This window comes from Vidua chalybeata, chromosome 11 (genome assembly GCF_026979565.1).
Source record: "Vidua chalybeata isolate OUT-0048 chromosome 11, bVidCha1 merged haplotype, whole genome shotgun sequence".
Classification (NCBI taxonomy): Eukaryota; Metazoa; Chordata; class Aves; order Passeriformes; family Viduidae; genus Vidua; species Vidua chalybeata.
This window is the reverse complement of record NC_071540.1, coordinates 17,701,568-17,727,859: the sequence shown is the minus strand read 5'-3', so window position 1 is coordinate 17,727,859 and position 26,292 is coordinate 17,701,568. Positions and strand designations below refer to the sequence as shown.

The 26,292-nt window shown below is 40.7% G+C and overlaps 1 protein-coding gene across 3 annotated transcripts in view; it reads right to left on the bottom strand.

Moving 5' to 3' along the window:
- Positions 1-508: 508 nt before the first annotated feature.
- Positions 509-26,292, bottom strand: part of CDH13 (cadherin 13) — a 449,953-nt gene continuing 424,169 nt past the window's right edge. The window contains exons 12-15 of one of the 3 annotated variants that reach the window (XR_008432843.1): positions 21,790-22,023; positions 20,309-20,524; positions 12,301-12,352; positions 509-5,937 (exon numbers count right to left, since the gene is read on the bottom strand). Coding sequence is in view for 2 of the 3 variants with exons in the window: in XM_053952983.1 (XP_053808958.1) it covers positions 20,286-20,524; positions 21,790-22,023 (473 nt within the window). In the remaining variant the exon portion in view is untranslated. Of the gene's footprint in view, positions 5,938-12,300; positions 12,353-20,285; positions 20,525-21,789; positions 22,024-26,292 lie in introns of those variants that run through there. The other 2 variants (XM_053952984.1, XM_053952983.1) reach the window with 2 other exon arrangements.

The window sequence follows — 26,292 nt, the reverse complement described above, 5'->3', positions numbered from 1 at the left end:
TGAGGCAGAAAGGAAATGCACAAAAATCCATGAGAGCTCCTGGCTGCAGTCCAGCCTGGGCACATCTGGTTTGGGTTTGGCTCCAGGCAACCTCTTTAATGGAAATGGGGCTTTAGACAGCAAATTATTGTTGTTATATTCACTTCTGCTTTCTCGTGTGAGCAAAGCTTTTTCTTGTGTGGTCAAACCATCCCTGAAGTGTCCAAGGCCAGGCTGGATGGGGCCCTGGTCTGGTGGAAGGTGTCTCTGATCTTTAGATCATTCAAAAGATGATTTTGAAGGTCCCTCCCAACCCAAACCATTCTCTGTGATTCTGTTTACCTCTCTAAGCTCCCAATTCTCATTCTCAAACCCCATCATGGTGAGGTGAAGGCTGCAATTTTTCTCCTTCACTAAGAACATCCTGGGGTTTCTGTTGTTTAGCACAGGTTGTTCTATTCCTTTGCCAGTCTGGAGGTCGTTTTGTGTCCCTCCATTCCTGTGGCAAGGTCTAGGTCCAGACAGAAGGTAAAAGCCCATACATCCTTTATTTGAGCATTTCACAAATAAATTACAAGTTTCTTTGCAACCACGTCATAAATCAAAACGTTTATTTACACCTCAGAAACAGCAAGCGATTCAGCAACTAGGGCCCAAAGGAATGATTAACTGGAAAAGCAGCTGAATTAAGCATCTTGAAAATCAAACAAAATGTTTTCCTCCTTGCCTGGACTATTAAAAATGAAAAAAAAAATCATAAAAAAATAATCTTGATGGTAACTTAAAGGGACAGAGGTTGTTGTGGGGTAGGTGTGGTTTTGGAGGAGGGTTCTGGCTGAAATGGCAGTAACAGCACAACTCGTTTGTGCTGAGTTCCCCACCACAGTCCCCCAGACACGGATTCATTCCTCAGGCAGGGGGTGTGTGCACATCCAAACACCCAGCCTGGCTCTAGCCTACATTCATTTCACCCCAAATTACAGAGTGCAGTCACTTGCTGATGCAGAGGAGGAGTGTAATGCTCAAGGCTGGATGAAACTTTCCCAAACAGCTGTCCCACTGAAAGCTCAGGAATGAGGAATTCTGGCTCTAAACCCTTCCCTTTCCACTACTGGTGACCTGCTGATCCACAGACAACTTAAAATAAGTCAGAAAACAATGGTGCATATCTTCAACTGATGTAATTGCGGTACGAGGGGACAGCTCAGGGTAGCAGAAATACAACAGGAGAGTTGAGATAAACCTGGGGTTAAATGTGTGGGCTTTTTTTGCCCTTTTAATTTGCTTTAAATCAGACTGGTTCAGTGCATGTAGCCCATGCTGTCCCTTATCTCATGAATTCATCCCTGACTTAGGGAATTAAACTGCTTATTCCAAGTCTCCCGTGTTGTATCCATCTCCTTCCACCTGCATATATATTATATATATATATTTAAATGTGTATATCTCTATATATCTACATATATACACACATAGCAGTTGTGCAACTAGAAACTTTCCACTGAGAGTAGGGGAGTGCATCCATCCCACTGGGACAAACCCAAACCAGCTCGTGTGTCCTGGGGTGAGGCAGGAGGACAGGGCTTGTGTGCTCTGTGTAGGAAAGACTCAGCTCTATCTGCTTTAAAGAGAATAGCTGTAATGATAATTACTGATGTGCACTGCATGTGACTTCTAAAGATTACAGAGCACAGAGTTAACTGAAAGGAAATAATTGCTATTTTATTTTTCCTCGTGTTTTCATTGGACTGGATCTCTCAGACAACAGAGTTTCTAGAGATGCAATAAAGGCAAGACAGGAGCAGAGTTTTGCTTCAGACTTGGTGTTCTCAAGCCAGTGTGACTTTATGTAACTATTTTTTTAATTAAATAAGACATTTTTAAACCTATTCTGAAAGCAATTTAGCCTTTAGACCAAGTGATGTAAAATCATTTGTGTACAGAATTCTGCTCCAAGTGAATTAGTAACATTTGAGAAGAAAATTGGCAGCTTTCTCAGTATTTCAGACAAGAGGCCTTTGCAAAGGAAAGACAAAAGTTGTAGATGTCTTTTTGTAGTGATAAGGCATTTAAGATAGGGCCCTACAAACTGCTTGTAAGTCCATAATTTAATAAATGAGGTTTGTATTATAGTAATACAAAAAAATGACTATGTAAGAGAACAGAACAAATTATTTGACCCCATCCATTTCGAATAAAGGTTAAACCAAATTATTCTGGGAGCCTTAGAGGCACCTTCAGATGGTCAGTGAAGGGCACGAGTCACCTGTGGATGTGACAAACCCCAGACTTCTGATAATGTGTAAGCACTCAGCAATCCTGTGACAAACATCACAGCTTTACTGTTCACAGCCAACCAGCAAAAAGCAAAATGTGGGGAGGGAAGATTTCACCTAAATAAGATGAACTGAACCTCAGTTCTGGTGATGGAGCTGCTGTTTGATTTCCAGCCGTGTAAACATGATGAGAACAGGGCTCAGGGACTGTGTTACCAGTGTCCCACCCTTACCTCATTTTCCTCCACACCCAGCAGGAAATTCAGCTCGTTTCCCTTTTTTTTACTCTTCAGACCTACAGCTACTGAACAAAATGGACATTAATAAATGCACACAGGCATACTGGAAAAGCACACAAGAGGAGCACAGACCAGGGTTCAATTAGCAAGCACACCAAAAATGAGACCTTTCTCTTGCTAATAAACCCCTCTCACTGATTGCTATTCCCAATTTTTGTTTCAACAGCACAGAGCCTTTTCAAGTGAAATGACTTTTACAAATAAAAAGTTTTGTGCATGTTACAAAATGATAATCAGCAAGTCCACTGCCTTTCCAAATGTAGACAGCATTTATGTATCTACAAACAGGCTGAAAGAACTGATGGTGGGGCTAAAACAGCTGGGTAGGAATAAGGGGTATGTTATAAAAACAGCAAACTTGGCTGAACGGATGTTAAACATAACCAACTATTAGAAAACAATACAACCAATTTTGTGAGTTTTCTGCTTTTTCATTATATTGTAGAAAAATGGATGAATCATTGTTGCTCCTTTGTTTCAGGAAATGGACATTGGTTTTTTGAGCCAGAGGTGACACCCTTTATTCAGGTAGGAAAACTCAGATTCTGCTGTGGTTCCTCGCTTGTGTCACACCATGAATGTGCCACAGTCTGTGTTAAATGGGGAGAAACATCAGCATGGCAGCTTCATCTTCCTCCTGGCATGCCTGGGTAGGCCAGGGATGGGCTCCTTGGGGAGCCTGGAACACTTGGGAACCTGGAACAGATTGGGAAAGCCTGGGAGGCTTTAATAATTAAGCCTGGGAGGCTTTTTCTGTGGGAGCAGAAATAAAGGGAGAATGGGAATTGAGGCTTGGATGCACCTCGGGTCAGAGCCTCAGCCAGGCTCTGATCTCTCTGCACATCAAAATTTTGCAGTGGATCCAAGAAGAAAGATCTTATCCTTGGGCACAGGGTGGTAGGAAGAGTCTTCCTCTTGCTCGTGTAGTTCCAGGCAGAAGAGTTTTCTCTTTGTTCCTCGTTTTGGCTGCCCTTGGAATGATTCACCAAACGCTCTGTGAGCCTTGGTTTAAAGCAGGGAAGGAAAGATTTTTTTTTGGCATTTGACAGAAATTACACCAAAGTCAAGGGGGGATTATTTCCAGAGGTGGGTCTGGCTGGGTGGAGAGAGGAAAAAAGCAAGTAGAAAAGAGTATTTGTGGGGGAGGGTAATATAATTTCTTTTATTCAAGATAGAGGTTTTGTAGCTCAAAGCACAGGGCGCAGAATATCTTTGGGTGCATTCATTGAACATACACGTTGGAATTCCAGAGGTGCCATACAGTAGTTAAATTGTTTCTTTTGGAAAAATTTGCTTGAAAATAATATATATATATATTTTTTTAATAAAAAAAGACGTGATTGTTGATGGCAAAGCAGCAGCATGGGGTCCATACAAGGCATGGGCAGGGAGATAGGACCAGGAGCGTGCCCATGTTAACGGTTGGGATCAGGCACTTCCCTGCTGAAGCTGCCAAAAGCCTCTCCTGGTGTCCTTGACCAGCTCCCACTGACCCTCAAGGGCCACTTTGGTGACACAGAGGCTCCTGCAGGGACCAGGGGCAGATTTCACTTGGTCAGGACTGCAGGAGTTAAGCTGGAAGAGAAAAACTGGTCTGAAGGCAGCTCATATCTTATCAAGAAATCTACAACCTTAGGAAAGCTCACAACACAAACTCATTTTTCCTCTGTCGCTGTTGTTATTACTCCTTTTGATTTAAAAAAAAAAAAAAAGGAAGAAAGAAAAAAAACCTGTTTCATATTTGGTATAATACAGGAAGTCGGAGAAAAGCTATTGTACAGCAAATTTTAACCACCAACACACATTTAATATCTAGTGTAGCATTATGGGAAACTAAAAGTATGTCTGGACTTATTTTTAATGTTTCCAAAAATCTTTACTATTGAAACATATATGTGGTGTGGAAGATATGCTCATACTCTCACTGTAGTAAGGATGCCATCGAGTATGACCCATAATTACTGTAAAAATGCCAACTAAAGAATGCAGCTGCAAAGTTCTATTGCATAAGGAAGCTTTCTTGTTTAAACTTTAAATAAGCAAGTTTATTAAAATATTCTAAGACACTTACCTTACCCTAGTTACTGGCAAGCTCTAATAAAAGCCACAGTCTGTCACTAGTATACTTTTTGTGTTAATTTTATAAAAATTTGGTGTGAGCTTTGATGGATCATTTACAGTTTATTAACAAGATGATCATCTTCATACAGTTAGAAGGATTTTTTTTTTTTTTACCTTACATGCTCACAGAATAAAAAAGGATCCATATTCATAGAGAACAAACACCCTTTTTTCCCATGTCTGCAAACAGGTGTGGTAAGTTTACACACACAAAGAAATGCTCTTGTTACTCTTAACTGGAAACTGTGTGTACGTGTGTATGTATGTATATATATATCCAAAATGATGGATTTGTGTGTTTGTGAGGGTATTTCAAGAACAGGGCACCCGTGCTGCTGCTGGCACAGAGGCTGAGACAGAGATCAGTGCTCTGGCAAGCACTGAGCGCTGCTGTTGGACTCAGCTTCTCACCTGCAGAGCTGATAAAAACATTTTGTCACCTGCCCCAGCCAATGTTTCAGCCCTTTGGCCCTTCAAATCAGGCTGAGCTGCTCACACTTGGCTGCTCCTCCTGCATCCTCAGCTCCCTCTGGGGCCCAGGGAGAGCAGTTCAGACCAGGAACAAGCCCTGGGGACTTGCATTTCGTGTTTGCTGAACCTGAGGTACGAGAAGGGCCACGGCAGAGCCCAGGGTGGCCACAGGCTCGCTCCTCCTGGCCACGCTCTGAACAGAACAGCAAACCCAGCAGGTTTAGCCATGGTGGGACAGCTACAATTCATCTGTGGCTGTGTTATTCTGCTCCCTCCCTTCTCACCCTCCAGATGAACATTTTATAAAAGCTAAACCTGTGGTATAACTCTTCTCTCTATATAAATATATATATATACATACACTCATACATATACAAATACTAACCCACAGACAAAATATTTTCTGAACAGTTGAATAGCAACAAGTCAACAGATAGAAAAAAATGGAGTCAATCTGGTTTTGTTGTTTCTTTTTTTTTTTTTTTTTTTCCTGCTCCCCCAAGGTTGGGTTTGGATGTCATGGTCTTTTAACATTCAGAGTAAATTTTGAGTAAACCTTGTGTCCTGCAGGAGGAATCCAGGGCCAAAGGGCAGAGGGGTGGAGGCTGTCGAACACCAAGGTACAGTCGGACAGATTGAGTGAGATTGCAAACTAAACTGGAGCAACTGAGGCCGAGGAGTGAAGAACAGTAATTGTAAACTGCAATCTTCAGATCTGATGGTTTTTTCCTTCTTCTCGTTGCCATGGCAACTCGGTAGGACAGCTTCAAATGGCAGGAATTCTTACAGACCTAAAGGACGAGATGGGGGTGAGTATTGCCATGCAAATCACGGGATCTTTTAACTGTTTGGGGTTTTCTTCCCCCCCCAGCCAAATTCCTAGTTGGGTGCATGAACATTGCCAGTGGTTAAATATCGATTATCTGGGTCCTGAAACAATTATTTGTGAGTGCAGAAATCTCCAGAAATCTCCCCAAAATATCATGTGGGGCAGTCAGACACCTTTGTGGCACAATTCTGGAAGATGTGATGAGAGGATAAATCCTGAGGCAGGACCTGATTCCCCCCCTTGGGCACCTCCATCAGTTCCATTTGTGCACAAGCACAAGGAAATGCCAGCCCCTCCCTCCCTGCACACCCTGACAAGCAAAGAGCAAACAAACAATATCTTTTGAAAAATAACACTCTAATAGAGCCTTATAGTTTGTGAGTATACGAGGGAATAAAAGGCCTGGTGTATCACATTGATGTTTCTGCAGAAATATAAGACATTTTTGTAGAGTTTCTATTAAATAAAGTGAATGTGGCACTTGAATTCTGTTTTAGATGGACACCCTGATAATACCAAGGCAGTAAAGAAATTCAGAAAGGAGAGTTCAGGAGCAAATCTAACATTAGCTGTAGCTCACACTGAGCCTATAAAACCAAGGGAAAGACACATCAAAACTCAGTCAGCAAATGTTTGTCAAATATTTATTGTATCTGTACACTTAAAATATTGTAATATTGCAATATTGACAGTTTTGTCGCCACCACAGAAATGTAATGGTCAATGTTAGATGCTGGTTTGTGACCTTTAAAAATTTTTAATGATCTATTTGCCTTTTAGGGCAAATCAAATGTAATATAATTATTGATAAGGCTGTTTTGTTTTATCTGTTTCTTTCTTGCTATCATTTGAACTGATGTCAGTATTGAATTCTGCAGCAATGCAGGCACCTGGATGCCAACAGCTGCCTGGCCCTTCCCTGCAGCACTTCAGTTCTGGTAAACAAAGGTAAATAAAGCAAATCAAGTGTAAGAAATCCATAGAGGTGCTGATGGATGGGGCTCACTGAAGTGAGAAGTTGAACTGAGATTTCCAAATAGGACAAAATCTGGAATTGCTTGGCATATGGATTTTTAGCCTGCTGCTGAAAGAAAAGGTCTGGCCACAAAATCAGGAATCAGACTCACATATAGGAGATTTGTGGTCATGACTGCCAAAGTCTGGATATATTTGGATTAGGGATGCCAACTAGAACTAAATTCTTGTAAACAACTTGATCTCCTGGGTAGTGAAAAGAAAGAATTTGAGACTCTGATCTCACAGACAACCTGAAAAATAGCATTTCCCGATCCCAATGAAGCTTAGTGTCATTAAAGGGCATTTGTTTAATCCTGGCTCAAAGGAACTGACACTGGCTCTGGGATTGATGAAGCTGCTCTGAATCCTTGGGACATCCTTGGGGGTCTTCCTGCTAAGGACAGGCACTTGGACATGATGAATGAGGAGGAGCTGTGGAGCTGTTTCTGTGCAATCCACAGGCTGAAACGTCACCAGAGAAATCTGTCAGCACAAAATTTATGAATACCCCACCAACTTGAGCAGCCACTGAGCTGCTTCACCAACAGCCTGTAAATAAAGGGCAGGATTTGGTGATTTATGTGCACACCTGAAGAAAAGCTTGTATATTTTACATTCTATTGACAGACATAATGAATGTTACTACCTTTCATGCACATTGTCTGATGTACAAAAACTAGTTGAGTTAATCTTTAATTATGACTCTTTCTCCCTTGCTATTTTTGTATCTATTGAAGGCCAGTTTGTCTCTCACAAGGAATTCTTGACCCTCCCTGTTGCCCCACCTGCCTCTGCAAGCACCACCCCATTCCTGACTGCCTTCACCTCAAAGCTCTACAATCCCTGCCTAGATTTTCTTTCACTGAAATTGCTTCTCAATTTCAGCCCTTATTGCCTTTGATCCATTTAATCACATGTTTGAAAATCTGATGTTCCCTTGGCTCCTGGGACTTTCTCCTCCTATAATTTTACCATGATTTCTCTAATCACTTTTCCAGCCTGTCCTTTGGTCTTGTTCCTCCAGTTCATCTTTTTAAGGAAACCTTTTTTCCCCCCACTTTGGTTTCTTCCCCTTCTCAGTGCCACCATCCTTTCCTGCTCAGCAATCACATCTGTGCTGACAGTTCAGAGCTCTTACTCTCTTTTCCCACTTTTCCATTTAGTCTAAAATGTCAGCCTCTAGCTCTGATAACTTTTGGATGTTTTCCTGACAGCTCTGCACAGCTACAACCCAGCTCTTAAATCTTCCCCCTAAAGCACTCCCTTCTTTGATTGCTCAGGACAACACCATCATCTTGCCTCTTGTTCAAGCCTGAAAGCACAAACAAACCAGAGGAGGTTTTTGTCATGGAATCTCCTTTCTAGGTCTGTATATTTAGGTTATGTCAATCTAGAGGATTCTCTCTCACAGGTTGTCCCAAAGGGCTTTTTGTAGCCATTCAAACAGCTAAATCCCCTACCCAGGCTCTCACTTAGCAGGTTTGCAGCATCTTTTCTGAGCCCTTGACAAATTGAGCTGTGTGCTCATCTCCTGCCAGCCTTGTGCTCTACAGAGCATTTTCCTGCTCTGCCACTTTGACAAAACCTCTGTAGCTGTAGCTCCTTCACTGCCTCTTTCCCCCTGCACATTCCTGGATTTTCCCTGCAGGAAATTCCTTCTTTTTCCTCTCATTCACAGCCTGTGGTGACAACTTCCCCTGAGGAGTGCTCAAACAAACCTGGACCCCTTCCACAGAAAGCTGTGTCCCAACATCTGCTGGCACTTCCACCAAACTCTTGGCATTGGCAGAGGGTGCCAAGACTACTCTGAATTCAGCTAAGCCTTGGCCAAGGCTGTGTTAAAAGAATTATTCCAAACACTGCCTGGAAGCCATTACTGGTGATTGACCCTTTTGCACAGGTGGATTATTAAAGGAGTAGTTTTTGACTTTGGAAATCAGATTCAACACTCAAAATTATGGTCTGTGAAGTTTCAGTAGACCACCACCTTTGGTAAGTAAGAACATGCAAGACCAAATCAGTCTTGGTTCTTTCTATTGCGCACAAAATTGATTGAAAATTGCTTCTGTCCTAGAGAGCATCAGTCTTTTAGTTTCTGTGGTTAATAACTGAGGTGCAAATTACAAATTTACTTTCTACAAAGAGTCTGATAAGGTCATGTAAGGTGTTAATTGGACAAACATTCTGGCCAGTAACTCCCTTAACACAATATCTACAGGAATCAAGGATAACCAAAGTATTGCCTGGAAAACTCAACCCTGAATGTGAGGAAATCCATCGAAACCAACACAACTGCTCTGTTACAAACTCACTGGGGAGCTCTGAGCCTCTGGTCTGTATTTAAAATCTCTCTGTTCTCCCAGCTGGATTTCTAGTGTTCATTGTTGTTTCCTGTATAAGAATTGTAGTTTTCTTGTTGGCTTTTCTTTTTATTTATTGTCCCCATAAAGAAGAAACAAATGAAATTTCCAGAAATGCTCACACAGAGCCAAATTTTTAGAGTCTACTTCTTATCTGAGCCCCAGCTCACCTGGTGACTTTTCCACTCACTTTGATGGGGTTGCATTGGTTTTTAATTTTGTTTTTACCCATTCTTATGTATTTTATAGCACAGACAATTTATAGTTTGCAGCTGGCAATAGCTCATAAAATATATTAGTATTTAAGGAATACTGTGAGCATAAAACGTGCAAATAATGTGTGGGGAGCACATTTGCTGATCAATGAGAACTATTTCTTTTAAGAACTTAATTCTCTGGTAAGCCTGTGCCTGGCAGGTTTAGATCTGCACATTAATGATAATTAGGCCTAGTAATTATTTTATTTTCTTTTTATCAGCTCTGTCTCCATATCTGGCCTCAGCACTCAGGAATTATTACACACTCTGTGTTGTTTTAGATGTGATTTGACAGAAATTACTTACAAGGAGTGATTTGCTGCCCAAGGCACTCAAGCCACAAACGTGGGGTGGGAAATTTTGCTCTTATTTTGTCCCTTACACCTTTCCCTTTGGGTATCCAGGGATGCACAGGAGCACTAAGTGAGCACAGCTGTGGGGAACTTATTTCTCCAGAAATCTCTCTCGTTTCAGTCTCTAATGTGATCTTCACCAATTTTATCTCACAGTTCTCCTCTGCTCTTCTACCTCTTTGATCCTTGGCAGACACACTCAGCCTCATTCCTTCTGAGATAACAGTGAGCTCGCACAGAATTCATAGAATGACAAGGTTGGAAGAGGCTTTAAAGATCCATAGCAGTGAAAAAGGCAGGGTTACTGCCGTGTGTTTCTGAATTTTTACATTTTCTGTTCAATGGGCTCAGATAAAAAAGCACAGCACGTTCTCACAAGCAGCTGGTGGCTGTTGGCATCAGGGCTTTGGCCTTGGAAGTGAAGATTTGCTTCTGCTGGTCAAGAAAACTGACCAACATTGTGAGAGTTTGTCTGGATCTAATGTACTAATAGCATTAATACAAATAGTTATACTGTGGGGATATAGGTCTAAGTGCACAGTTCAGGGTAGGGAGACTCATGACATAGAAAATTAGATGGAATAAACCCCTCTTCCTACTCAACCAAGGTCTACTGACTGTACTTGGAGTTGATGATGGTGGCCAACTCCACAGGAAAGCCCTGAATTAGAGTTTCAAAAGCTGATTTGGTTTGAGAAGGTGCAATTCACCTAATTCAGCCCAAGTTCCTAATGTTGGCTTCTTCAATGACTACAGAGGCATCTCCCTGCCTCTGTCACACTGGGCTAACTCAAGGTTTACTCTTCATGTTCATCCACACAACAGAAGAAAATGGAGGGGAAAAAAAAAAGCACAAAATTTAAGACAAAGATTTAATGATCTGCATTCCAGGGAAGAAGCAACTGGTAGGATGTAAATTCATTCCCTGTGGTCCAGGCTGCCAAGAGCTCATATTCCAGCAGAACCCTTCCCTTCAGCCAGCTAGCAGTGGTGTTTGCAGAACTTCTGATCTCAGAAAATGCTTTGGTGCTCCCCAGCCTTCCCTGTTGCAGCCAGAGCTTTCTCTGAACATATTTACATATTAGTGACTCAATTCCCTGCTTATTTTAAAGACACAGGTCTAAACTGAGTAATTAAAAGCCTTTGAAAGATGTGCTCTTTATGAGACCAAGCTCACCCTCTATTTCACAGACTCTGCTTCTACACTGCAGTTAAAACCTCATAAAAATTAAAAGCATTTAAGTTTCTTGCTGACCCTCTGTACAGGAATGAGCTTTACCCAAAATGCATTCATCCTTTAATTCCCATTAAAATAAGAGAGTTAACACAGCTGGAGTTTGGAGTTCAGCTCATGCATGCTCCATTTCTTTCAATTACCCTTTCATCAGAAATATTACATTAATCTGGCACAATTAAAAGTCTACATTACATCATGGACTTTATTGAAACCTCAGTAATGCTAAAGAGGTAACAAAAATGATAGAAGAGATCAGCACTGTGTTTCTGATTAGGCAGCTAATCAACATCCAGGTACTTCTTTCCTGGATTTACCATCTAGGAAAGGTCATTAATTAGAGGCATAGTTATTAGTTTAGCCTCGATGTAGAACTCTGAAAAATATAAATTATTTTCATGTGCATGACTGGTTGATGTGTCATGGGTAGGTTTCAACTGCAGAAATTTCACAATGTTTGCACCATGTGTCTATAAATTATTCTAAATTTTCCCCAAAATCTCATTGAATTTGAAGGACTATTCCCAGACAGATACCCTGTGTTTTCATTCCTGCAATTAAGAAATTTGGGGTTAATATCAGCCAGAGCAAAGTGGTGATCTCACTGGCCACAACACCTTGGGGAAAAGTTTATGAAGGCTCCAAAAGTAAATTAGGTTATCCTGAAAATTTGCAGCTTATAACATCACACACAATTTGTTTCTCATTTATGTGAGAAATTATTTGTAAGTTTTGGAGGATGGGAGAAGCATCGTGTGAAACGAGAGTCTCATAATTGCTCTCAGAGCTTTGGTGGGCTCTCGTAAATCAGTGCCAGTGTTTAACTGCAGGAGCTGTGTGGGAATCCAGCACATCCCTCTGGCTGCCCTGGCTGTCTCAAGGCCCTGGCAGGGGGCTCAGAGACCTTGGCACAAAGTCAAAAACACCTGTGGCTTCGATTTTAGCCCGTGGAAAAAGACTGCCAACTCTGTATGAGGAATTACAAGCCACAAGGGTTTGAGTAGTGTGGTAGGTGAACTAACACAGGGTGAAAAAGTAGAATTTTAGGGTTATAAAAGAAGGGGTACAAGGGGACAAGATGGAGGGATTTGGGTGTGTTCTGACCTTCTTCTCCTTCATCTTGTCCTCCATGTCTTGCTGTGCTGGTGACACTTTTCTGTTGGTTTAAGGTACAGACACAGTGTCCAACATCAATGACAGATATTGGTGCATTATTGTAAACATAGCACAGGTAGTTTTTAGTATAAAATGGTACCACCAGCCCAAGGGGGTGGGAGTCTGCCACAGACTGACCCGCTAGACAGAGCTCAGCTCCTTGAGAAAGCATGTTAGAGATGAGAGAAAATAAACAACCTTGAGGAGGCAACCCTACACATTCTGACTTCTTTTTAGCCACGCGGGCTGGGAAGCAAGGATTTTACATTCTCGGGGTCACCTCAACCTCCAGACCTCTGAGAGAGCTGAAACTCTGCCACGTGCTCTGCAGTCAGCCCAGACTGGAGGGGCAGAGGGGAAATGTGCCAACCCCAACTGCCCAGCTTGCACAGGGGGACACAGTCCCCCTGCTGAGGTCATGTCACCTGTGTGACACCAGCAGAGGGTATTTCTCAGAGTGGCTCTCACACTGCTAATTATAAATTATTATAATAATTTATTATGACAATTTATTATTAGGAGACTGCAGTGGCAGATCCAAAGCAGGGCTGGTGGAAGCCAAAGTGCTTTTCTGACCCTGGCAAGGGCACTGCTGAATCCTTGTCTGTGCATCCCCTCTTCCCTGTCAGGTACTCACACACACTCCCTGTGTAATGAGTTGTTCCTAAGAAGTGCATAAAATAAATATTTTCTGAAAGAAAAGTTGCTCAGATGAAGCAAAATTCCGACTCTCTATGCTTAGAAATTCAGAGCCATGTGCTTCCCTAGTTTTATCAAATAAGAGAACATCTTCTAATACAATTCCTGTTCTCCAGGGATATGAAGAATCTCACTGGGAGAGGGGGAGTTTTAGGGTAGAAAAGCCAAGATGTACTCCATTATTATTTTTTTTAAAATTGATGTGAATTTCAGTTGGCTACTTTGTCAAAGCAGTGTTGCCTTCATTGAAGCAATAGGGAATAAATGCTGCCTTCATTTCTCAGTTCTGTCAAAACGAAACAATTGCACTGGTGGCTGCCTGCAGCCTGCATGGATATTTTCCCATGCTCTAATCTGATAAATTGAATGGAATGGTTGAAAATATTCAACAAGTGAAATGAGTAAGTACAGTTTTGAAATAGCAGCACTGAGCAAGTCTGCTGATTTTTTCATACGGGTGCTGAAAATGAAATGCATCAACTGTAGCAGGGAGCCAACCTTTTAAAGGACTGGAAGCTGCTCAGGCAGCCAGAGCTCATCTCCCACAGCAGCACAGCACAGGTTACCATCAGTTTTAAATAAGCAGAACATGAACAATCCAGACACATTCAGATCTGTAGGTACAGACTAAACCCAGCTTGAAATCCTAAATTAATAATCTGAAGAAATTCTTGTTGAGTAAGAGTAAAAACTAGAGTGAAGAATTATGTTTAGAAGCCACAGAAAATGAAAAACCAAACTAGGAAAATTGGCCGGGTTTGGCTGTGTTGGTATCAACCTGTTCATTTCAAATTTTTTGAAGAACTGCTCCTAAACATGGCACTTACTAAAGCACCAACCAATGACCTATCCCAATTAATGATATTAATAAAATGAGGCTTTAAGACTTCATCTAAAATACTCCAAACATTAATTTCCCTTTAAAGGGCTTTGTAAGTATCCACTGGGTATTACAGAAGCAAAGGCAACATCATCAAACCTTCAGGCACCACAAATCTCCTCCTAATCTTTAATATCCTGCCCAAATCTGAATAGAAAGCTGTTCACATTGAGTTATTTGGATGTTGTAGAGGGGAAAATAGGAAAGGAAGAAGAAAAACAGTCATAGGGAAAATATCCAAGGACAGACACAGTGAAAAGAAATAAACATCTCATAGTGTGTAGTGACCATTAATGGCAGAAAAAAATACTTCAACTGGTCATATATTCAGTGCCAGTTTTTAATCATAGGCCACTCCAGAGCAATGCTGATGATAACTATCTGAAATTCAATATTTATGTGGCATTAAGAAGTTGTTCAGAAAAGAAATACAAAATATTATGTATCAACAATTACTGTGAAGTACTGTTGAGAAAATGAAAACATAAAAGCGTTCACTTGAGTTCCCAACACTAAATGGGCTCTCCAACCAATATTTTTGAATGTCCATTTCATGCCTCCAGAATGACCATCAGCAATAATATTGCAGCTCTTGGGGAAGGAGCTGCATTTGCTGCTAACGTCGCTCCCTTCTGCATTCCAGCCACACATCTTCTAAACTGCCCTGTTTGTTCACTTCTGGAACGTGTTTGGACGGTTTCAAATGTGTGTAAAATGCCATTTCCCACCTAATTGACTCAATAAAATGGAATGTTATTAAGCACATTTCAATATGCTGATGTGTAATTTGGGGGCATTTCTATTTGTCTTGTCTGATGTACAAACATCCTGTCCCCAATTATGGACATCCATATGGATTTCTGGGCCATTTCAAGCCCCATTAACTTTAGGTGGGCTCCCAAACTGCACAATATGTTGCAGGACTGGAAAAACCTGCACAGAAATCAGAAGAATGGACACAGCTCTGTGTTAAAAGTGAGATTCAAGTCAAAGCTGGCTCAAATTGAAGCAGCCCCTTAACCCCCAAACCATCCTTTCTATAGAAATCAACCAAAATCTTTAATGACAAATAAAAATGGTGTTTTTCTCATACGTCACTTGAGAAAGCATCTATTTCAGTGATATTTAGCTGCAAAAATTATAATATTAATGTGGACCAAAGCCTCTGTAAAAAAGTCAGTGAGTGGTAGTGGATATTGGTGCTGCTATTTGGTTTAGGAGGCGAGATTTACATCACTGGAACTCACTAAATATCAGCAATCTCCAACTACTTGGAGAGCAAAATTTAGGTGATATTTTAGGTACCTACATGGTTGTGCTCTAGCATGAGAATGCAACTCAAATTAGAGCAAAAAAAAAAAAAAAAAGCCATCCACCTCAGTAAAGCACCTTTCACAGCAAAATTTTAATCGTTTTTGCAGTTCTAGCCAAAATAGGGATATTTAACTTCTCAGAAATGGGAATCTTGCAGACTTCCTTAGTCTTTTTAATTAAAATGATCTTTTTCTTAACTTATTTAGAAACAAACTGCTCTGAAAAGTAGAAAATTGCCATAGAAGATTAAAAGGTGCTAAGACAACCTAAAATGTAAAAAGAAAACAACCAAACCCAACCAACAAAACAAAGAAACAAACAAGAAGTATTGGTTTTAGCAAATTCACCTATTGGGAACCCTTCCTCTGGAATTCGATGGAACAGGGATGAACCTTTTCCTTTTTTTCTTGAGAAAACCCAAAAATTCTACTGGAAAAACCGAACTGTTGAGCCCTGAAGCAAAAAAGCAACCTGATTGTTTAAAACTAAGCCAAGAAATTCAAAATAAAGGCTGAAAAGTGGGAATGTGCAGGTAACAAATCTGCACAGGGAATGGAAAGAGCAGTGACCTTAAAGGTCTGTTCCATTTGAAACCTGCTCTGATTTGTCTTGTTCTGGTGCCTTTCAGGAGCGCTTTGTTTCACTTTTCAGCCATTTGATGTTCCTGCACAAATAACATGGGGTAAACAAGAGATACAGGGGCTGCTGTTGCTTTGAAAAATGAGCTGGGTGAGAGATAACACTGCAGGATTAACTCTGCCTGTCCAGCTCCACGGAAATTCAAACCTACCACTTTCATATAATTTGGTTTCTTTGACCTTTTGTTGTTGTTTGGTTGGTTTTTCGTTGGTGTGGTTTTTTTTTTTTTGTTTGTTTGTTTTTTGGTTTTTTTTTTGTTCTTTTGTTTGTTTGTTTGTTTTTGATAGTGGTTTAATAATAAACACATCATTTTCAAGGGATAAAAAAAAGCCACCTGTATTTTCTCTATTGGCCTTGTGATTGCATTCCTCAAATCAGAAAAAACAATATAGTGAGGGACAGCCAGCACTAAATAGGAGAAGTTAGTGGAAATTACTAGGAAATTAAATTCAGGGGTATCTCTAAGGCTTCTTTGCAATTGCAGCACAGACATCTGTGTGAGTCTCTGTTTTTCAAACACACCTGAGGCCTTTCACCCTGACTTTAACAAATTAATTGCAATGTAGAGACCTCCAGCTTATTTAATTTCTTTAAGGAGGCATTTTCCCCCTCGTCTGGCACCTCACTTTCTGTTCAGAATGATGGAACACTTCCCTTATTTCAGCTCAAGTCAACTTGCAGCCTTGTAGTCCACTGGCCAGGTGAACTAAAACAGCTTCTCATCCATGGCTGATAGTCAAAAAAGACAAAAAATTGGGTTTTTTCAACATGAAGTGTTCGAGTCCCAGTCTTTTTATAACAAGGAAATTTAAGTAAAATATTAGTGACAGGACTATTGTGCCTTTGGTTGTTCTTTTATTCCCTTCATTCCACACATTTGAATCTAACGTGGTCTTTTATGTTGGCAGAATATAAAAGAAGATATGAAATCCAATTACCATTCTATGATTATGCAATTAAGTGAAATAGTTATTATAAAATCAAAAGCCTAGAATTCAAATGCTCCTTTAAATACTAATAATAATATAAATAATTTGTAATAATAGATCTAAAGCTTAGTTCTGCCAGCCAGAGTGGGTTTTTTTCAGTATCCCACAGGGTCTGGGGGAGATTTTGTTGCTGATTTTGTTATGGCAACATTCACAAATGTATTTTTTGCTTGTTTTGCCTTGCCATCCCTCATCCTTGTGGGATGCTGTAGCTGCTCTCTCACTGAAAACACTGAGGAGCCTTCCAGAGGAAACCTGTTTGTAATTCTGGTGGTGGTGAGGATCCCTTTTCTACATGAATTCTGAGCAGAGCTGCTTTAGCTGTGTCACTTGGAAACACGAGATGACTGAGGCACTGCAGCACTCAGGGACAATCTCAGAGCAGCACCAGACATGCTCCTGACAGATTTTCTCTTCCTCCAGGAACTGATTGCTTTAGCTCCCCTCCCTGACCAGGAACCCAGGATTTCTTTTTTTTTTTTCATGTTTTTTTCCTCAATCTGGACTACAAAAATCTGAATTCTGTCTGAATATTTGGTCCTGTCTTGTCTCCAGTAATAGCAAGGAAAAGCTGACAGAGGACAAAACGCCACCACATGAAGTCTCATCTCAAACACAGTCTGCTTTAATGACAAGTGACAATATTTTGTCCAATATTTGTCATCATTACCTATTGTAACTTTGGAAACTCCTCTGCCTGTCCACTCTCCACCATTCCAGCTTGACCTCAGTAAATCCCAGTGGTAATTAGGTTAAATACAAAATACACAAAGATGCTCCTTTTACCAATCAACTTTGTGTTCATCATCTTTTCATTCCACCTAATTGTTTTGTTGTGCAAATCTGCCCATATATTTTGGCATCTCATATTTTCTACTTCTGGCTGCCAGGAACTCCTAAATTTTTCTTGTTCCTGCTATATCTGCCTTCCCAGGGGCTTCTGGGCAACTGTGCAGTCTGTATCCCATTATCCCTCAATATAGTGAGCACAGTAGGATACTCCAGAACGGGAGGAACTGCTGGGTTTTGCATCCATTTCAGTTTTAATCAGGCTCTTCACTTGTGTGCTCAGACACTTCAGAAATCTGCCACATCTGACTTCTTTCCTGATTTACGAAGGAGGCACATATTCTAAGTATAGATAATAATTGCACCATTTAAATGATAATACCAAGATGTTTTCTACAGGAAAGATATTCATGCAGGGCTCTTTTACCACGAGCAGCTCTTTCAGAGGGCTATCTATCCTCACACCAGATGTCAAATACAAAAAGAAATACTTTGGCATGAGTTACAAAGTTCATTTGACTGAAGGATTTACCTCCCAGGAGCAAGAGCCTCATAAAACACAAACACTGGGAGCAAAGCGAGCCACGTAAGGGCTTTTGCTAAAATTAAACCCATAACTTGCCACTAGAAATGGGACGTTTCATCTGTTCAATAAGCACTAAAGTTCTCTTTGTTTTTATGGCATCATAATCTTTGATTACTCTGATAAATATTTGGACTATACAAAACATTGCAATGGAGCTAATCACAGTTATAAAAAAATCTGTGTGTGGAAATGAATTGGAAACGGGGTGATAGCAGCACATTTCAGAGAAGTTCAAACACAGAAGCACATTATTTTAACTGGCTCCCAAGCTCATTCCTTTCTGTCTCCATGCAGTCGTTCACACCTGAGGAAAATGCTCAGGGGAGTTCTGGTGCTTGCTGGCTCTGCATAGACATGGCTGGGGAACAGTTCCAGAGATGGAATGACAGCCATGGAACACCCTTGGGATGCCCTTGGGGTATATTCCATCTCCAGCTGAGCTGCACAAGACCTGTAGCCAAGAAGAGCAACTCAAAAAAGTGCTTTCCAATACTTAAAACTGGCTTTATAATTCAACCTAAGGAAACTGATCAGACTTCTTGGTGGGAGCTGTAAAGAATCAACATGAAAATGGCAACTTTCCAAAGTAAAAAGCTTTCCTCTACCTCATTGTATTCTGAGCAGATGAATTAATGTAAATAAAGTTCAAGTGCAAATCACATCAGATAAGAAAGTAATTCCAGTGGTGAAAGTCATGCCTAGTGTAGCAGCAGCATTTATGAAGTGGCAACAAGAATCTATTTGAATCAATGGGCTGCATATTTATATCACTGCTGCAATAGTGTCACACCCTGTCAAATATTTTTAACATATTACTCCTAACAGCTGAAGTTTGCATTTGGTTCCAGAAGACTAAACCCAGCCCAGCTGAACCAAAGCCAGAGCAGATACTTTAGATGTCACTGATTGAGACTGAGAACAGGAATTTGCACTTAGCATTTATATAGTCCTTTTCATCTTCAAAGAGCATCACAAACATTAGCTGGTACCAGCTCGCTCACAACGACCTTCATGCCAAGCTTTTGGGATAAAAGGAGAAGAAAACAGGGGCAGGATTTGTGCTCAAGCACACACCACGCCTCAGATGTGGAAAGGATCTCTGCCTTGATCTCTCCCCTGCCTCGTGGCATATTTTCTCTCATGGAAAATCCAAAGCCTTTCACCATGGCTCAGGTTTTAAGTCACCATACGAGGTATTCTGTTAATATAAAATGAAGTTAACAGTCCTTAAATAACAGATTTACTGTAATAGTTGTAGGATACAGCTATTCCTTTGGAACAGAAAGGAATTCAAAACTAACACTGCATCAAAAATTTTGCTGGCAGCTGTCACAGGACTACCCAGGGACACACCCTGTTTAAATTGTGGATTCTGTGGCTTTGAATTCCTACTTTTCAGTCATTCTGGGATTTTTTTTCCACTTCCAATTCAAGTTAGCTTTCCAAATGAGATTTACAAAATTCCTTTCTCAAAAACAGCAGAAATTTCTTTTACCTGTCAGTTTTCTCTGCCCTCCAACCCAGCCTGGCCATTTGATTATCAGCTCTGGGTGGTTCTAAGCCCAGAATCTCAAATAAGTTCCTCATGTTCCAGTCACTTGCACATTTTATGTGGAGGAATAAATTGAAGCAGACAGGCCTCGTTTTCCTGGTGACCCAGAACAGCCATTGTTACAGGAACACCTTTAATCTCCTCTTTCTGGGTTTGAATTCAATTCAAGTGGGGAGAGATGAAAGCAAGCATTGCACAAATCTGCTACTACAGCTGGTACTTCTCAGTTTATCATATGTTAGCTCTGATTCCCTTTGATTCCTCTTAAAATTATTCCTTCTATTTCTTAATTTGACAATCAGGCATCCATTGCTATTTTTTTTTCTTTTTTTTACTATTAAAAAGCCCTTCTCCCCCCACCTTTCTCACAGCTATTCCCTCGTGAAAAAAGAACCCAAAATTACAGCATGATGATATCAATGTGTGAAGTGAATTCCTCCCTTGGAGGGTTTTCTGATGCAGAGTACCAAAACAACACTTCATTACTTACAGCTCAGCAAAAGACTTACAAAATAAACTGAGGAGTGGGAGGAGGATTAGGGTCAGGCTGATGTGGAGAGCATCAGCTGCACTGCAGTCCATTTTGGATTTCTTGCAGGTACACACTTGTAATCTCAGTTCTGTGGTGTTGGTCAGAGGCGGTTTTCCAGAATCTGTCACTGAGATGGGGATGTTGTAATTGGCCTTTTTCAGGTTCTGAAGCAGGATGACCTGGGCATGGGTATCTGCAAAGGATGAGGGGACAATTAACCAAATGTTGGTTGCCTGGGAGGGTGAAAGAGTCTGCAAGCAACATCAGACATGCCAGTGATGGAAATCAGGAAGAAAATGAGAATACACTAAGAAAAATAACAAAAGAATTGAATTGGAGGGAAGAGACAGTACTGAAATTCTTTCATGGGCTGAAATCTAATTACAAACTTATTCCAAACCTCACCAAAAGAAAGACTTGTGAGAACTCATTTTGTTTAAATACATTATTTGGTCTGCAAATTATTGGCAGAAGTTGCCTGTGAAAGCTAATAAACTAATGAAATGCCAGGGCATGTCAGCCCTAAAACAACAAGAAGAGATAATAAATTTACTTGCCAAAAGCAAAAAATAACCCTTCTTGTCAGGAAGTAAAGGCAAAGCTGCTGAACTATTTCCTCAATTTCCCTGAGAGGGCAGGGAAGGGAAGTAAAGCCCCTTCCCAACCCACAGTTCTGCTCCACCTGGGGGACTGAGGGCCACAGCAGCTCTTGGCACCCGGTGGGTGTGATAATTCTTTCAGGGTGTGACAGAGGGGTGGTTTGATGTTTGGAGAATAGCAAGAAAACAGCTCCACCCCTTTGTCCTGCAAGCAGGTACAGCCATCACATCCATCTCTAGTTTTTTTCTAAGACTATGACATGAACTAAAAGATTGGAGAGTGGCAGAGAAAAATAATGCATTCCAGACAAGAAACAGGAATAAACTACTTTAAAAAGAAATGTTGTACTTTGTGCCCACAATTTGACATACAAGCCTTCTGCAATCTCATGATCCTCTTACCAATTGTGTAAGGTCCCAGTGCATTGGGATATTTTATTTGTGAAGAGTTTATAAACACTTAAAATCAGGAAGTTTTTCAATGATATTGCTAAAGCCCATGCAAAACTTCCATGCTGTCCTATAGCAAAGCCTCGTGCGCCTCGTGCAAACCAATTGTGTGCCATGAGGTGCAGTGATCTTCACAAAACTATCAGTCATTAGTAGCCCCTGATTAATGCAAAACTGAGAGAAGGAAGTTCAGCCAACACAAGAAGAGAAGTTTCAGGTTTCAGAACTGGTGTGTCCCACAGGCAGCTGGCCCAGCAGGCCCAGCACAGGGAAAGGCAGCAGCAGTGGGTCCATCCTACAGAACTTTCATGCAAAACCCCTCTTAAATTCCCCCAGTGCCTCAGGGGGAGTACCCTGGGATGGAGGAGTGGGAGGAATAAATTCACAAAAATCCAAGTTGCAGCCTTACTGTTAAGCCTGTTGATTCTCCACAACTTTTCTGGGCCAGATTGCTTGCTGAGCTCAAATTTGAATGGATCTGTGTTGGGATGAAGGTCTTTGTCTGATGCTCCTAGGACCACTACCCTGAGATCTTTTGCATCGTCACAAACTTTTGCCAGTGTTGGATAAAGGGATGGGACGTTGTCATTGACATCCTCCAAGGTGATGTGCAAAGTTCCTGTACCCGTAGCGGGAGGGTTACCTACAGGAAAAAAACAAACATCTGTTTATTAAATCACATTTCCATAAACTCTCGCTCCTATTTGCACCTGCAGGCTTGCAAAGGGAAATAATTTTTATTGTTCTTACCTCTTTTATATGGAAATTATTGCTTAAAAGACCTGATGAGTCACTCTTGTAAATTCATTGCTGATTTTCAGAATGAAGCCTGTCTGATTCTCTACAGTACGGAAAATTATTCTAAGGAAACCTCTGGGAGAGGAATATTTTGAAGTTGAAATGAGAGTAGGACATGAATAGATATCTGGAACAGAATCTGTTCATCAGCACACACTGAGAGAAACATACAGGGAACCATCCCCCAGACAGATAGCACAGTATTAAAAGAATGAAGAATAAGACAAGTGAGAGGAAAAGGAGGGAGGAATCAGGTGGCGAGGTGGGTGCCCAGAAGCAGAACAGGACCAGATCATTCCTAACAGCCCTGAGGGCCGCGTGCAGTTATGTCAGCAGCAGTGAAAGCTGTCAGAGGCAGCTCTGGGAAATGAGATGGGTTATTTAGCCTGTGCTAGCAGTGCTTTCAAACCTTCCAGAGTGATTTGCCAGCCTGCCTCAGCCCTGACCCGAGAGCCAGCTGCAGAGGTGAGGGTGTTGTTTATTCACCACTACAAGGCTCTGTGCCGGGGCTGTGAGTGACAAACCAGCCCCGGTGGCACTGGGGGAGCTGGGAAGGCAGAGTTTGCCTGCTGGGACCAGCACCTCATTTCTAGGGCTGACCCAGGAGCTGACAAGTGGTAATAACTTCCAGTCAGTGCAGAGGTGTGCCGTGGCTGAGCCACTCACACACTGCCTGCAGCACAGCAGCTCCTTTCAGCCCCCTTTGGCACCCCGTGAAAATCACCTCCAAGTTTTCTGAGCGCACATTTTGTCCTTTATTGTGGCTGGCACTTAATGAGGTCTCATCTGAAATGCTGCACTTATGGGTTATTTATTCCCCCTTTTTTTTTTTTTTTTTTTTTTCCTGGTTTAGCACAGGGAAATGTGATCCCTGCATTTCCCTGAGTAGGAACCTTACAAGTCATGAGTTCTACAGCACTTTACTAACAAGGTAAAAATGGAATCATATCTCTTTCTTTATAAGGTTTTTTTAAGGATAAAGAGTTTAATTAAGAAATGACACCTAAATGATTTCTATTTTTAACCTAATAGCTAACTATTTGCAACTCATAATATGGACTTTTTATTTAATTACACAATTCTATTTAAACCCATGAGGAAGGAGGTGAAGAAGAAGGTAAAGAAGGGTTGGTCTCTGCTGTAAAACTTCTATTTTGTTCTATATATATTACTATATTCTAAAACTTTAAACTCTGTGTTTTCTACTATGTGATATTATACACTTCTGTTCAAACTACACACTCATAATCTTAGTTCTGATATTTAATTTTGGAAGCTTTCTTTATGGCTTCAGGTCGAATGCAGTGTCTGTCAGTACAGAAAGTCTGAAATTCTCAGTAGCCAGGGTTCCAACATAAACCCTTCCCAGAATGGATTCAAGAGGCTGCAGTTAACCTGTGCAGCCCCAGGGCAAGGAGCCACAGCACTCAGAGCTCAGCCCTGCAAGAGGTGCCCTTCAGCACAATCCCCCTGCCCACAGCAGCCCAATAACCTGGGCTTTTGAAAGGAAAGTTATCCACAGCATATTTTAATAAACCGAATTATTGCTGTGCTGGGAGAGCATCCCAAGGCAGAAGCAAGTACCCCGTGGTCTGGATCTGATAAACTGCTGCCTGCAGCAGAATGCAATTAGTCCTTCCAATAACAAATGTTACTAATGGTGACACTTCATCTGTTTCCTGTGAGCAGAAATGCATCACAAAGGCAGAATGTTCATCCTTCTCCAGCCTTGCCCTCCCTTCTCATCTCACACTTTGTCATCAGAAGGGTTAGGCTTGAGTTCTTTTTAATGAAAAAGAAACTATTTTTCACTTTTTATTGGACTAATTGAATTTACAGAAAGACTCCCATATACTTTTTGTTCTTGATATATTATTAAGTAAAGTCATATGGCAGAATGGATGAAAAGACATTCTAGTATTTGAAATATGATCATAAAAGCCAGCCTTTCATGCACTTAATTAAACTGCTGTCTTTAATTTTGAATGCATTATTTCCACACTGGACTGATAATGTCTTATGCACTGCCCTTCTTATCTTTCTCTGAAGTCAGTAATATTAAAATCTGCCTTTTGAAATGAAGAAGCCAACAGCTTTATGGATGTCCTGCTATTTTGTCACACACAGATATGGCTGTGTTCTCCCTGCTGTGCAAATATTTCACTCTTTGTATGGTTCAGGAGCTGGGCAAATATTACACACACAAAAAAAGAGTGAAAGGAAATTGCCTCTGTCCATTTCAATGACTTATTATCTGCTTGGTTTATTTATAATGATTTAAACAAAAATCTTTCATTGATTTATGAAGACCTCCAAAAGAAAAGCAAGCAAATGTCAGGTCATAAACTGGAGCTTGTTAACACACGTCATAAAAATGTAACACGAAATGAATCAAGCAAAACTGGTCACAACTCATCCACTGGGAATATATGACTTTCATAAATTTGACAGTATTATGCTGTTGAAATAATTCAAAATCCCATGATCTCCAGAGGCCTTTGATTTTGAAAGGAAAGTTACCCATAGAATATTTTAATTCTGAAGTAAAACTCTCGATTTGTATTGTCAAACCTTGTGGCTGAGAGCAGAATTAATGAGCAGAGCAAGACCTAAAGGGTCCAGCAATCCTGGGGAGAAGCTTTTCCACTGAGCTCTGGTCCCATTTGCCACTGACCAGAACTGGCCATCCCTCCTGAGGGTGAACACTTGAAATATTTGGGTGCCCTTCGAGCCCTTGAGGACAGAGAGAATTCCAAACTGCCAGAAGTGGCACATCTGGGAATATACCATGGCAATCATGGGAGTGAAACAGCATCACTGGTTTGTGTAAAAGCTGCTGCAACAGAGATGGAGAATTTCATAGTGAAGCAAAGTGAAAACTTGGTGGTGAACTGAGTCTCCAATGCAAGGGGCTGTTAACAGGAAATGTGGATTTTAAATTGGATTTTAGTGCTGCCAGCATAGTTGACCACGTTGCTACCTCCAGCTGAAAAAATTAGTTTGAAAATAAATGTTGTAGAAAAATATACTTTGTACACTTTTAATGATTGAATAGTAATGAAAAGCTGCACAGAATAATATCAGAATTCCTGGAGTAAAGTCACATAGCATACACACTGCTCTTCAAACAAGAGCAGTGCTTTTCATGCTTTCTAATGACGCTGCTCTGATAATCTCAACACATTTTTCTGTCTCATCCCTCACATGGGTATTTTTTCCTCCCTCCATATGCTGTTTTTCTGCTCAGAAAATCTGTGTGCTCGGTGCTTTGGCAGCAGTCCCCTCGTGCAGGCAGGGATCCCGTGCAGACAGCCCCGCTCCTCTGCATCCCAGCTTCAGGGTGAGCTCCATCAATGGTGCAGCCAAAGCCAACGGAACCAGGAGAGGGGGAATGTTGCCCTGTTTTTTAAAAGTGTTAAGTTTTCCTTTATAGTTCTTTTGAAAGTTTTAAAGTTCTCATAAAACTTCTTTAGCCTTCTGATAGTGTTTACATGTTTGAGAGTCAGAGTTCCCACACAATTTCATGTGTAAATAGAATAGTTTACATATTTCTCTGTAGGTAGAGAGAAATGATTGTTTCATCTTTAGACCAGTGTAGTCAGAGAGGTGGTAATTCCATCCTCCAATCCACGGTCACCTTTGGAATTCTATAAATACCAAATGTTTAAATAAAACAAACTCTTTTTCTCTTTTGAACTTAGCAAGCTTCTATGTACTCATTTCATGTCCAATAACAACGGGGGAAGGCACCAAAATCTGGGTGTGCTGCTCACAGAACAAAATCTGGGTGTGCTGCTCTCCTCAAAGCCATGTGCTGCCATTTTGTCCCTAATTCCCCATGAATTCAAATTTCTGTGCATTTTCCATCTATATTTACATAGAGACGCTTTGTAAAATATACAAAATAAAGATATAAAATATATAAAGTAAAATATAAAATATATAAAATATAAATTATATATTATTATAATTTTGTTTATATTATATATTATTTATATATAAAACATAAATATATTATATAGTAAATATATAAATATATAGCAATCACATGATAATAGAAAATAAATATAATATATAAGTAAATATAATATAAATAAATAAAATAATATAGTGA